Genomic DNA, 14,964 nt, shown 5'->3' with positions numbered 1-14,964 from the left:
TCAGCCATGATCTTATTGAATGGCGGGACAGGCTCAATGGGCCAGATGGCCTACTTCTGCTCCTATTTCTTATGTTCTTATGCACTTAATGGGTACATTGCATCTGCTTCACAGTGGAAGACACAAGCAGTGTAGCAGAGGTCTGTGTGTCAGGGAGCAGGTGTGAGTGCCATTGCTACAACAAAGGAAAAAGTACCTGGCAAACTCAAAGGTCTTAAGGTGGATAGGTCACCTGGACCAGATGGACTACATACCATAGTCCTGAGAGAGGTTGCTAAAGAGATAACAGATGCATTGGTCACAGTCTTTCACGAAACACTTGATTCTGGCATGTCCCAAAGGACTGGAAGATTGCAAATGTCACTCCACTCTTTAAGAAGGGAGGAAGGCAAAAGAAAGGAAATTAGAGGCCAGTTAGCCTAACCTCAGTGGTTGGAAAGTGTTGTAGTCTATTATTAAGGATAAAGTTTTGAGGTACTTGGAGATTAACAATAAAATAAGTCAAAGTCGACACGGGTTCTGTAAAGGGAAATGTACGATAATGGATTTTGGTAAAAGGGACAATAGTGCAGACTACTATCTAAATGGGGAGAAGGTTCAAGTATCAGAGGTGCAGAGGGACCTCTGCAGGTGCAGAGAGTCCTCGTGCAAGACTCCCAAAAAGTTAATTTACAAGTTGAGTCTGTGGTAAAGAAGGCAAATGCAATGTTGGTATTTATTTCAAGGGGAATAGAATGTAAAAGCAAAGAGACAATACTGAGCCTTTATAAGACACTAGTCAGGCTGCACGTGGAGTATTGTCAACAGTTTTAGGCCCTAAATCTCAGAAAGGGTGTCTTATGAACCTCCTCTGGATTCTTTCCAATGGAAAGGATGATTCTGGGAATGAAGGGGTCAACATATGAGAAGCGTTTGGCAGCTCTTGGTCTGTACTCACTGGAATTTAAAAGAATGCAAAGGGATCTCATTGAAACCTACAGAATGTTGACAAGACTAGATGTGGTGGATGTGGAGAGGATGTTTCCTTTGGTGGGGTATCCAGAACTAGAGGGCACAGCCCCAAAATTGAAGGACGACCCTTTAGAACAGAGGCAAGGAGTAATTTTTTTAGACAGAGTAGTAAATCTGTGGAATACACTCCCAGAGACCTCGGTGGAGGCAAAGTCCACCAGGCAAAATGTCACTCCACTCTTTAAGAAAAGAAGGCAGCAGGAAGGAAATTATAGACCAGTTAGAGGAAAAATGGGTTGGGAAGATGTTAGAGTCAATTGTTAAGGACGAGGTGACACAGCACAAGATAGTACAGAGTCAGCATGGTTTCCTTCAGGGAAAAAATCCAAAAATCTGAGATGCAAAGGGACTTGGGAGTCCTTGCGCAGAAGACCTCAAAGGTTAACTTGCAGATTGAGTCGGTGGTGAGGAAGGCAAATGCCATGTTAACATTAATTTCAAGAGGTCTAGAATACAAGAGCAGGGATGTGGTGCTGAGGCTTTATAAGACACTGGTGAGGCCTCACCTTGAGTATTGTGAACAGTTTTGGGCTCCACATCTTAGAAAAGATGTGCTGGCATTGGAAAGGGTGCAGAGGAGGTTCACAAGGATGATTCCAGAAATGAAAGGATTATCACATGAGGAATGTTTGATGACTCTGGGTCTGTACTCGCTGGAATTTACTTTGTAGAAAGATGAGAGGGATCTCATTGAAACTTCTTGAATGCCTAAACAGAGTAGATGTGGAAAGACTCTCTCCCCATGGTGAGAGAGTCTAGGACAAGAAGGCACAGCCTCGGGATAGAGGGGCGCCCTTTCAAAACAGAGATGCAGAGAAATTTCTTTAGCCAAAGGGTGGTGAATTTATGGAATTTGTTGCCACGCAGCGGTGGAGGCCAGGTCAATGGGTGTATTTAAGGCAGAGATTGATAGGACATGGCATCTTGATTGGACATGGTATCAAAGGTTACGAGGAAGGCCGGGAACTGGGGTTGAGGAGGAGAAAATAAAAGGATCAGCTCTGATTGAATGGCAGAGCAGACTTGACGGGCCAAATGGCCTAATTCTGCTCCTATGTCTTATGGTCTTAAAGGACAGGCTGCTTTCTGGTAAAGGTGTCCTTGGTAAGTGGGAGGCCTTCAAAAGTGAAATTTTGAAAGTACAAAGCTTGTACATGCCTGTCAAAATAGAAGGGAAGGATAACACTGGATCGGCTATATGCAATATTAAAAATGCATAAAATGTCATAGCCCTCGTACCACCACCCCGGCAGATCAGATCATAACTTGGTGTACCTTCAGCTTTGTACAAGCCTCTGGTCCATTCTGTTAGGAAATGGTCACAGGAGCCCAATGAGGCCCTGCAAGGTTGCTTTGAAGGGACTGACTGGGATGTGCTCTGCAGTCCACGTAAGGACATTGATGGACTGACGGACTGCATTACAAGGTACATCAACTTCTGTGTGGATAATACTGTTCCAACAAGGACTGTACACTGTTTCCCAAACAACAAACCTTGGGTCACCAAGGACATCAAAGCCATACTGAACAGGATGATGAGAGCATTCGGAGATGGAGATAGGGAGGAGATGAGGCTAGTTCAGACGTATTTGAGGGAGAAGATCACCTAGGGCAAGGACTGCTACAGGAAGAAGCTGGAGAGGAAACTACAGCGGAACAGCTGGAGTGGTATGAAAATGATCACAGGGTGCAAAAAGACCAGAGAGCAGGTGATTGAGGGGGACCAGGACAGGGCCAATGAGTTAAAGGGGTTTTTCAACAGGTTTGATCAGAAGCCTTCTGATTACCCCTCTACCACCCATCCACCCCAACTTCTCCCCTCTCAACCCTTGCCCTCCATCTCTTTTCAAGGACACTGGAGAGCCCACGCATGGGCTATCACTGCTGAGCGGGTAAGAAGATAACTCAGCAGACTTCACCCAGGCAAGGCTGTGGGCCGGACAGCATCAGCCCAAGGGTACTCAAAGAGTGCACTACTCAGCTGGGTGCTGTCTTTCAATACATCTTTAATTTGAGCCTGAGCTTGGACAGGGTCCCTGTGCTGTGGAAAGCATCCTGCCTAGTTCCGCTACACAAGAAGACAAGTCCCACCATGCCCAGTGACTACAGACCAGTAGCACTGACCTCACATGTTATGAAATCATTAGAAAGACTGGCCCTGACACATGTCCAGATGATCATAAATCCATCACAGGATCCCCTGCAGTTTGCTTACCAACCACCTACTGGAGTTGAAGACGCCATTATCTTCCTGCTTCTACAAGCTTACACCCGTCTGGATGAGCCAGGCAGCACTATGAGAATCATGTTATCTGATTTCTCTACTGCTTTTAGCACCATATGACCTGCTTTACTAGGGAATAAGCTCACAGAGATTCAGGTGGATGCTCCTCTAGTGTCCAGGATTACAGACTACCTGTTCAGACAGCCACAGTATGTGAGATTGCAGAGCTGTGTATCAGATACTGTGTTTAGCACTGTTTTGTCCCCGTTCCTGTTCACTATCTACACCTCAGACTTCAGATCCAACTCCTGCAGAGGTTGTGGGCTGTATTAACCAGGATCAAGAGGCTGAGTACAGAAGACTGGTGAACAACTGTTGAGTGGTGTGGGCTGGATCTCCTGCAGCCAAAGGAGCTGCTGGTGGACTTCAGGAAGGTGAAAACACCTTGCATTCCCATCTCCATCATGGGAACGGATTTGGAAGTCATCCGGGACTGCAACTATCTGGAAACAAAGGACGCAGCACAGATCCCTGTTGCACACCACTGGTCACAGGCCTCCAGTCAGAAAGGCAACCTTCTACTGCCTGGCTTCTCCCAGAAACTTAATATCTAATCCAATTTACTACCCGATAGCAAATACTAAGTGATTGAACTGCCTTGACCAATCTCCCAAGCAGGAACTTGTCAAAGGTCTTAACAAAGTCTCCGAAGACAAAGACTCACTGCCTTGCCTTCATCAACTCTCCTGGTAACTTAAAGGTCATTAAAAAATTGCAGGCCGTTCACCCAATTAAACCATGCCTAACCATTTAAACATCCTAGTCCCACCCTCACTGCACACCCCCCACTCCCCACATTCCAGACATTACCCACCCCCAGGATATTACATACCACAACCCCCACCCACATGATACCCCACCTCCCCCATACACAAATCTCCTCGGGTCAGTGGGTCATATGGTCATTGGCAAGGTTTATATGTTGGTTGGGACACATTGAGCGATTATGTGGTCAGCAATGGGCCACAGATCACGCGGTGAGAGTAAGACTCCAGTACATTGCACTCAGCACCCCCCTACCCTTTTCCTCAATCTCGTGCTTGAGGATCTCCAGGTCGGTGGTGAGCTCATCCACCCGCTCCTTCAGCCCGTCCACTTCCTGCTGCAGTGACTCCGCCCGCTCTTCTGCCATCTCCTTGTCCAGCGTCGCCATCTCAATGGCATCCGCTGTGTCTGCCATCTCTTCCATGTAGTGGTCCCGAGCCTCCAGAGCTTCCTTTGCCTCCTGTGCATGGCATGGCATATCAGTACAGTTGTACATTCAGTCCCACATACCCCATCAGACATACTCACAGTGTCAGTCCCCGTGCACCAACTGATCCCGCGTGTCCCTATCACACACTACAATCGCATATGTGTAGCCATCAGTCCTGCAAGTCCGCATAGTTTAAACGCAGTGTCAGCCCCGTGTCACAATCAAACACACACTACAGTCCCACATGCACCTGTCAAGTTATAGGTGCCTCCGTATGTAAAACACACACCGTCAGTAATGGGTGTCCCTGTCAGTGAAACACACACGTTCAGTAATGAGTGTCCCTGTCAGTAAAACACACACGTTCATTGATGGATGTCCCTGTCAGTGAAACACACACCGTCAGTTATGGGTGTCCCTGTCAGTGAAACACACACCGTCAGTAATGGGTGTCCCTGTCAGTGAAACACACACGTTCAGTAATGGGTGTCCCTGTCAGTGAAACACACACCGTCAGTTATGGGTGTCCCTGTCAGTGAAACACACACGTTCAGTAATGGGTGTCCCTGTCAGTGAAACACACACCGTCAGTTATGGGTGTCCCTGTCAGTGAAACACACACGTTCAGTAATGGGTGTCTCTGTCAGTGAAACACACACCGTCAGTAATGGGTGTCCCTGTCAGTGAAACACACACCATCAGTTATGGGTGTCACTGTCAGTGAAACACACACGTTCAGTAATGGGTGTCTCTGTCAGTAAAACACACACCGTCAGTAATCAGTAGTCATGGAGGGGTTCTCTACAGAGTCTCTGTATGTGAAGTCAGGAACAGGAAGGGGTCAATAATTCTACTGGGTGATTTTTATAGACTACCCAATAGTAACAGGGACATCATAGAGCAGATAGGGAGACAGATTCCGGATAGGAGTAATAATAACAGGTTGTTGTGGTGGGAGAATTTAATTTCCAAAATATTGATTGGCATCTCCCTAGAATGAGGGGATCAGATGGGGTGGAGTTCATTAGGGGTGTTCAGGAAGCTTCTTGACACAAAATGAAGCTAAGCCTACAAGAGGCGAGGCTGTACTTGATCTGGTATTGGGAAATGGACCTGGTCAGGTGTCAGGTCTCTCAGTGAGAGAGCATTTTGGAGATAGTGATCGTAATTCTATCTCCTTTACTATAGCATTGGAGAGGGATAGGAACCAACAAGTTAGGGAAACGTTCAATTGGAGTAAGGGGAAATATGAGGCTATCAGGCAGGAACTTGGAAGCATAAATTTGAAACAGATGTTCTCAAGGAAACATATGGAAGGTATGTGGCAAATGTTCAGGGGATATTTGCATCGGGTTCTGCTTAGATATGTTCCAATGAGACAGGGAAAGGATGGTAGGGTACAGGAACCATAGTGTACAAAGGCTGTTGTAAATCTAGTCAAGAAGAAGAGCTTACGACAGGTTCAAAAATCTAGGTAATGATAGATATCTAGAAGCTTTTAAGTCTAGCAGGAAGAAGCTTAAGAATGAAATTAGGAGAGACAGAAGGGGCCATGAGAAGTCCTTGGCGGGCAGGATTAAAGAAAATCCCAAGGCATTCTACAAGTATGTGAAGAGCAAGAGGATAAACCGTGAGAGAACAGGACCAATCAAGTGTGACAGTGGGAAAATGTGTATGGAACCAGAGGAGATAGCAGAGGTACTTAATGAATACAGTACTTTGCTTCAGTATTCAATACGGAAAAGGACCTTTGTGATTGTAGGGATGACTTACAGCAGACTGAACAGCTTGAGAATGTAGATATTAAGAGAGAGGATGTGCTGGTGCTTTTGGAAAGCATTAAGTTGGATAAGTCAACAACACACACAAAATGCTGGTGGAACACAGCAGGCCAGGCAGCATCTATAGGGAAAAGCACTGTCGACATTTCGGGCCAAGACCCTTCGTCAGGACTAACCAAAAGGAAAGATAGTAAGAGATTTGAAAGTAGTGGGGGGAGGGAGAAATGTGAAATGATAGAAGACCGGGGTGGTGGGATGAAGCTAAGAGCTGGAAAGGTGATTGGTGAAAGTGATACAGAGCTGGAGAAGGGAAAAGATCATGGGATGGGAGGCCTCAGGAGAAAGAATGGAGTGGGGGGAACACCAGAGGGAGATGGAGAACAGGCAAACAACTAAATATGTCAGGGATGGGATAAGAAGGGGAGGAGGGGTATTAACAGAAGTTAGAAAAGTCAATGTTCATGCCATCAGGTTGGAGGCTACCCAGCCGGTATATAAGGTGTTGTTCCTCCAACCTGAGTTTGGATTCATTTTGACAATAGAGGAGGCCATGGATAGACATATCAGAATGGGAATGGGACGTGGAATTAAAATGTGTGGCCACTGGGAGATCCTGCTTTCTCTGGCGTACCGAGCGTAGGTATTCAGCGAAACGGTCTCCCAGTCTGCGTCAGGTCTCACCAATATATAAAAGGCCACACCGGGAGCACCGAACGCAGTATACCACACCAGCCGACTCACAGGTGAAGTGTCGCCTCACCTGGAAGGTCTGTCTGGGGCCCTGAATGGTGGTGAGGGAGGAAGTGTAAGGGCAGGTGTAGCACTTGTTCCGTTTACAAGGATAAGTGCCAGGAGGGAGATCGGTGGGAAGGGACGGGGGGGACGAGTGGACAAGGGAGTCGCGTAGGGAGCGATCCCTGCGAAAAGCAGAAAGAGGGGGGGAGGGAAAAATGAGCTTGGTAGTGGGATCTCGTTGGAGGTGTGGTGGGGTGGTAGGTAAGGACAAGGGGAACCCTATCCCGAGTGGGGTGGCGGGTGGATGGGGTGAGGGCAGATGTGCAGGAAATGGGAGAGATGCATTTGAGAGCAGAGTCGATGGTGGACGAAAGGAAGCCCCTTTGTTTAAAAAAGGAAGACATCTCCTTCGTCGTGGAACGAAAAGCCTCATCCTGAGAGCAGATGCAGCGGAGATGGAGGAATTGTGAGAAGGGGATAGCATTTGTGCAAGAGACAGGGTGGGAAGAGGAATAGTCCAGGTAGCTGTGTGAGTCTGTAGGCTTATAGTAGCTATCAGTAGATAGGCCGTCTCCAGAGATGGAGACAGAAAGATCAAGAAAGGGGAGGGAGGTGTCGGAAATGGACCAGGTAAATTTGAGGGCAGGGTGAAAGTTGGAGGCAAAGTTAATGAAGTCGACGAGCTCAGCATGCATGCAGGAGGCAGCGCCAATGCAGCCGTCAATGTAGCAAAGGAAAAGAGGGGGATGGATACCCGTATAGACTTGGAACATGGACTGTTCCACAAAGCCAACAAAAAGGCAGGCATAACTGGGACCTATACGGGTGCCCATGGCTACACCCTTGGTTTGGAGGAAGTGGGAGGAGCCAAAGTTGAAATTATTGAGAGTAAGGACTAATTCCACTAGACGGATAAGTCACCGGGACCAGACAAGATGTACCCCAGGCTACTGTGGGAGGCGAGGGAGGAGATTGCTCAGCCGCTGACGACGATCTTTGGATCATCAATGAGGACAGGATAGGTTCAGGAGGATTGGAGGGTTGCAGAAGTTGTTCCCTTATTCAAGAAAGGGAGTGGGGATAGCCCAGGAAATTATAGACCAGTGAGTCTTACTTCAGTGGTTGGTAAGTTAATGGAGAAGATCCTGAGAAGCAGGATTTATGAACATTTGGAGGCATAATATGATTAGGAATAGTCAGCATGGCTATGTCAAAAGCAGGACGTGCCTTACAAGCCTGACTGAATTTTTTGAGGATGTGACTAGATACATTGATGACGGTAGAGCCGTAGATGTAGTGTATATGGAATTTAGCAAGGCATTTGATAAGGTACCCCAAGCAAAATATATTGAGAAAGTAAAGAGGCATGGGATCCAAAGGGACATTGCTTTGTGGATCCAGAACTGGCTTGCCCACAGAAGGCAAAGAGTGGTTGTAGACAGGTAATATTCTGCATGGAGGCCGGTGACCAGTGGTGTGATCTTTGTGGTTTTTAAAAATGACCTAAATGAGGAAGTAGAGGGATAGGTTAGGAAATTTGCTGATGACACAAAGTTTGGAGGTGTTGTGGATAGTGTGGAGGACTGTCAGAGGTTACAGCGGGACACTGATAGGATGCAAAACTGGGCTGAGAAGTGGCAAATGGAGTTCAACCCAGGTAAGTGTGAAGTGGTAAGATTTTTGGCAGGGCGGCGGTTCAGAGGGATCTTGGGGTCCGAGTCCATAGGACACTCAAAGCTGCTGCACAGGTTGACTCTGTGATTTAGAAGGCATACGGTTCATTAGCCTTCATCAATCATGGGATTGAGTTTAAGAGCCAAGAGGTAATGTTGCAGCTATTTTGGACTCTGATCAGACCCCACTTGGAGTACTGTACACAGTTCTGGTTGCCTCACTATAAGAAGAACATGGAAACTATAGAAAGAGTGCAGAGGAGATTTACAAGGATGTTGCCTGGATTGGAGAGCATGCCTTATGAGAATAGGTTGAGTGAACTTGGCCTTTTCTCCTTGGAGCAACGGAGGATGACAAGTGACCTGATAGAGGTATACAAGATAATGAGAGGCATTGATCATGTGGATAGTCAGGGGCTTTTTCCCAGGGCTGAAATGGCTAGCATGAGAGGGCATAGTTTTAAGGTGCTTGGAAGTAGGTACACAGGAAATGTCAGGAGTCATGAGTGCATGGAATGGGCTGCCGGCGGCGGTGTTGGAGGTAGAAATGATAGGGTCATTTCAGAGACTCCTGGATAGGTACATGAAGCTTCGAAAAACAGAGGGCTATGGGTAAGCCTAGGTCATTCTAAGGTAAGGACATGTTTGGCACAGCTTTGTGGGCCGAAGGGCTTGTATTGTGCTGTAGGTTTTCTATGTTTCTATGAGTGCCACCGTCAGTAAAACACACACCATCAGTTATGGGTGTCCCCGTCAGTCTCACATGTCCTGTTGGTACCAATATAGGCAGCCAGATCAGTCATACATCAGTCCTGCATAGCCCCATCAGTACCAATGTAGACCATTCGTCCTGCATAGCCCCATCAGTACCAACACACTGTCAGAAATATCGTATGTCAGTTGTCCATATCACTACACATTAGTCCCATGTTTCCCTGTGAGTACCAATACACACATCATCAGTGCTGTACCCACACCGTCAACACCAACTCTGAACACCAGAGCATTCTGATCACACCCAGATCCCCAAACACAGCCCAGAGCCTGTGAATGCCACCACAGAAATCCCCCCCACCCACTGGCTCCAGGCTCCACAAACTCAACTACTTGGGTTGGAGGATGAACGAGATCTTCCTCCATGAGTTTAGGGAGCACGGTAGCTGTTTAAAGAATGGAACGTCAAAGGCCAAATTCTCCGGATTGCTTCTACTACCACGAGACAATCAAAATAGTGAGATAGCAACATAGAGCAATACAGCACAGATACAGGCCCTTTGGCCCAATCATCCATGCTGACCATAGCTACCTCCCTTCAACCATTGCCTACTTGAATCAACGGGCACAGCCAATTCACCATGACTGCTTTTCGCCCGAATTGCATTCTGTCTTGCAGAAAATCTGTATGTTTTTGTTGTGATGCTACTTATTTATAAGACATAGCAGCAGAATTCTGCCATCCAGCCCATCGAGTCTTCTCTGCCATTCTGTTATGGCTGATTTATTAACCCTCTCAACCCCAGTCTCCTGCTTTCTCCTGATAACCTTCGACACACTCACTAATCAAGAGCCTACTAACCTCTGCCTTCAACATACCCAATGATTTGGCCTCCACAGACGCCCATGGCAATGAATTCCACAGATTCACCATTTTTTCCTCATCTTTGTACTAAACGGACACCCCTCTAGTCCAAGATTCCCCCACTGTGGGAAACATCTTCTCCACATCTGCTCTATCAAGGCCTTTCAAAATTTGATAGGCTTCAATGATACCCACTCATTCTTCTACACTTGAACAAGTACAAGCCCAGTCATCAAATGCTCCTCCAATACCAGCACATCCTTTGTAGATAAGGAGCCCAAAACAGCTCATAATACTCAAACTGAGGACTCCTATTTCCCTTTGCACCTCTGATTTCTCAATTTTCTTCCCATTTATAAAATAGTCCGTGCCTTTATTCCTTCTACCAAAGTGCATGATCATACTTCCCTAACTATACAACATCTGCCACTTCGTTGCCATTCTCCCAATCTGTTTAAGTCCTTCTACAGGCTCCCACCCTGTTTCCTCAACACTACCTGCTCCTTCACTATACTATCCACAAAACTGGCCACAAATTCATCATTTCCAAATCACTGACATACAACGTGAAAAGAATCAGTGCCAACACAGACCCCTGTGACACACCAGCAGCCAACCAGAAAAGTCCCCCTATATTCCTACTCTTTGCCTCCTGCCAATCAGCCAATCCTCTATCCATGCTAGTACCTTTCTTGTAATATCATGGGTTCTTATTTAGTTAAGCAATGAGTCATAAGCAAAGTGCTCCAGTCAAGATAGTGCCTATGTATAAATTCTTCTAGATAAACCACAAAACGATATATTTCACATCTTTTATGTCTTGCACATTTCTTTTTCCTCTGAATGTGATTCTGGAACTGTTGGAGCCTATGATTTGCACTTTGGAGTGTTTCAGCGCTCTGCAGTCCCCAAGAGGATTCCGGAAGACAGAGGCACTGTGCACAAACTTTGTGGCAAGAAGGCTGCGAGACGGGTTATGAGCAAATGTTCACCTCCATTTTGCCGTTTAAAGCTTCTATTATCTGCTGATTAAAGGGATGAGGGCGGACAAAACATAGAGGCCAGTGCCAAAGGTGAGCGCCTGCCTTTTGATCACTGATGGGAACGCTCCACTACCAGAGAGAGGACACTGCCTTTTGATCACTGATGGGATCACTCCACTATCAGAGAGAGGACACTGCCTTTTGATCACTGATGGGATCGCTCCACTACCAGAGAGAGGACACTGCCTTTTGATCACTGATGGGATCACTCCACTACCAGAGAGAGGACACTGCCTTTTGATCACTGATGGGATCGCTCCACTATCAGAGAGAGGACACTGCCTTTTGATCACTGATGGGATCGCTCCACTACCAGAGAGAGGACACTGCCTTTTGATCACTGATGGGATCACTCCACTACCAGAGAGAGGACACTGCCTTTTGATCACTGATGGGATCGCTCCACTACCAGAGAGAGGACACTGCCTTTTGATCACTGATGGGATCACTCCACTATCAGAGAGAGGACACTGCCTTTTGATCACTGATGGGATCACTCCACTATCCGAGAGAGGACACTGCCTTTTGATCACTGATGGGATCACTCCACTATCAGAGAGAGGACACTGCCTTTTGATCACTGATGGGATCGCTCTGCTACCAAAGAGAGGACACTGCCTTTTGATCACTGATGGGATCGCTCCACTATCAGAGAGAGGACACTGCCTTTTGATCACTGATGGGATCGCTCTGCAACCAAAGAGAGGACACTGCCTTTTGATCACTGATGGGATCGCTCCACTATCAGAGAGAGGACACTGCCTTTTGATCACTGATGGGATCGCTCTGCAACCAAAGAGAGGACACTGCCTTTTGATCACTGATGGGATCACACCACTATCCGAGAGAGGACACTGCCTTTTGATCACTGATGGGATCGCTCCACTACCAGAGAGAGGACACTGCCTTTTGATCACTGATGGGATCACTCCACTATCCGAGAGAGGACACTGCCTTTTGATCACTGATGGGATCACTCCACTATCAGAGAGAGGACACTGCCTTTTGATCACTGATGGGATCGCTCCACTATCAGAGAGAGGACACTGCCTTTTGATCACTGATGGGATTGCTCTGCTACCAAAGAGAGGACACTGCCTTTTGATCACTGATGGGATCGCTCCACTACCAGAGAGAGGACACTGCCTTTTGATCACTGATGGGATCGCTCCACTATCAGAGAGAGGACACTGCCTTTTGATCACTGATGGGATCACTTCACTATCAGAGAGAGGACACTGCCTTTTGATCACTGATGGGATCACTTCACTATCAGAGAGAGGACACTGCCTTTTGATCACTGATGGGATCACTCCACTATCAGAGAGAGGACACTGCCTTTTGATCACTGATGGGATCGCTCCACTATCAGAGAGAGGACACTGCCTTTTGATCACTGATGGGATCGCTCCACTATCAGAGAGAGGACACTGCCTTTTGATCACTGGTGGGAGGGCGATGCAGGAGGAATGAATTAGAGGTAACGAGTAAATTGAGAGGGCAGTGTCAGAGGAATGAATTGCAGGCAACAAGGTGAATTCAGAGTGCAGTTCAGGAGGAATGTATGAGAGGTAACAAGGAAAATTGAGGAAGGCAGTTTAGGAGATGTTCAAGAAGTTTATTATTATCATGGTACCTCAGGAAAACAAGCTAATGTGCCTTAATGACTACTGCCTAATGTCTTTCGTATGTAGTGTATGCAGTATGTATGTAGTGGTTCAATCGACTTGTCACGGCCCCTCTCCCTCCCCCATGCCCTTGGTGGGTGCCAACCTTCTTCGCCTCCTTGAGCTGCCGCTGCAGCTCCGCTTGCTGTTCCTGCATCTTGTGCTTCCACTCCTGCAGCTGTTCCAGTTGGATGCGGCTCTTTTCCAATTCCTTCAGCTTGGCCCGGTCCTCGTTCCGTTTCATCCTCAGTGTCTCCAGCTTCTCCTCTAGGTCTCTGACCTGCGCCCGGAGACCCTCTTCCTCCTGTAACACCAACATGGCCAATTATTGTCCATCCAAACCGCCTGGGCCCAGGCACTGGCTCCCATCCCCACCACCCTGGGGTGACCCCTTCCTCCTGTAAAGTTGGATCAATTACCCCACCCCCTTCCCACAAAGCACATCGACTCTTGGCAGTGTGAGGGCAAGTCAGCCCAGACTAGATGTTGGATCAGGTCCAACATCAGACCATAAGGTATAGGAGCAAATTAGCCCAATTGGCCCATCGAGTCTGCTCCACCAATCAATTGTGGCTGATCCTTATTTCCCTTCTTTAGTCCCACTCCCTGGCCTTCTCCCCGTAACCTTTGATGTCGTGGCCAATCAAGTACCAATCAATCTCTGCCTTAAATACACCCAATGACCTGGCCTCAACAGCTGCCTGGGATAATAAATTCCACAAATCTACCACTCTTCTTAGGGATGAGATTACAGAATACCTGGAGGCACATGACAAGATAGGCCAAACTCAGCATGGTTTCCTGAAAGGAAGATCCTGCCTGACAAACCTACTGCAATTCTTTGAGGAAATTACAAGTAGGGTAGAGAAAGGAGATGCAGTAGGTGTGCTGTACTTGGATTTTCAGAAGGCCTTTGACAAGGAGCTGCACATGAGGCTGCTTAGCAAGATAAGAGCCCATGTAATTACGGGGGATTTACTGTATTGGTGGAGCATTGGCTGATCGGCAGAAAACAGAAAGTGGGAATAAAGGGATCCTATTCTGGCTGGCTGCTGGTTACCAGTGGAATTCCACAGGGGTCAGCGTTGAGACCGCTGCTTTTTACATGTATGTCAATGATTTGGACTATGGGATTAATGGATTTGTGGCTAAATTTGCCGATGATACATAGATAGGTGAAGGAGCGGGTAACGTTGAGGAAACAGAGAGCCTGCAGAGAGACTTAGATAGTTTAGGGGAATGGGCAAAGAAGTGGCAAGTGTTGTAAGGTGTATGGTCATGCACTTTGGTGGAAGAAATAAAAGGGCAGACTATTACTTAGATGGGGAGAGAATTCAAAATGCAGAGATGCAAAGAAACTTGGGAGTCCTCGTGCAGGATACCCTAAAGGTTAACCTCAAGGTTGAGTCGGTAGTGAAGAAGGCGAATGCAATGTTGGCATTCATTTCTAGAAGTATAGAAAGTTGAGGCCTTATAAAGCACTCATGAGACCACACTTGCAGTATTGTGTGCAGTTTTGGGCTCCTTATTTTAGAAAGGATATACTGACATTGGAAAGGGTTCAGAGAAGATTCACAAGAATGATTCCAGGAATGAAAGGGTTACAATATGAGGAACGTCTGGCAGCTCTTGGGCTGTATTCCCTGGAGTTCAGGAGAATGAGGGGGGATCTCATAGAAACATTCCAAATGTTAAAAGGCCTTAACAGATTAGATATGGCAAAGTTATTTCTCATGGTAGAGGAGTCTAGGACAAAAGGGCATGACTTCAGGATTGAAGGACGTCCATTTAGAACACAGATATGGAGAAATTACTTTAGTCAGAAGGTGGTAAATCTGTGGAATTTGTTGCCACGAGCGGTTGTGGAGGCCAAGTCATTGGGTGCATTTATGGCAGAGATAGATAGGTTCTTGATTAGCCAGGGCATCAAAAGGTATGTGGAGAAGGCAAGAGAGCAGAGATGACTGGAAGCATTGGATCTGCCCATGATTGAATG

The 14,964-nt window shown here is 47.0% G+C and overlaps 1 protein-coding gene across 7 annotated transcripts in view; it reads right to left on the bottom strand.

The window, feature by feature from the left end:
* The window catches only part of LOC132392016 (dynactin subunit 1-like), a 284,878-nt gene that overhangs the window by 89,852 nt on the left and 180,062 nt on the right, over window positions 1-14,964 (bottom strand). For all 7 annotated transcript variants that reach the window (XM_059965917.1, XM_059965919.1, XM_059965915.1 and 4 more), the window contains 2 exons: window positions 13,075-13,272; window positions 4,316-4,520 (listed from right to left, as the gene is read on the bottom strand). In XM_059965917.1, the coding sequence (XP_059821900.1) occupies window positions 4,316-4,520; window positions 13,075-13,272 (403 nt within the window). The remainder of the gene's footprint in view (window positions 1-4,315; window positions 4,521-13,074; window positions 13,273-14,964) is intronic.

This window comes from Hypanus sabinus, chromosome 3 (assembly GCF_030144855.1).
Source record: "Hypanus sabinus isolate sHypSab1 chromosome 3, sHypSab1.hap1, whole genome shotgun sequence".
Classification (NCBI taxonomy): Eukaryota; Metazoa; Chordata; class Chondrichthyes; order Myliobatiformes; family Dasyatidae; genus Hypanus; species Hypanus sabinus.
This window is presented reverse-complemented; position numbering and strand designations above follow the sequence as displayed.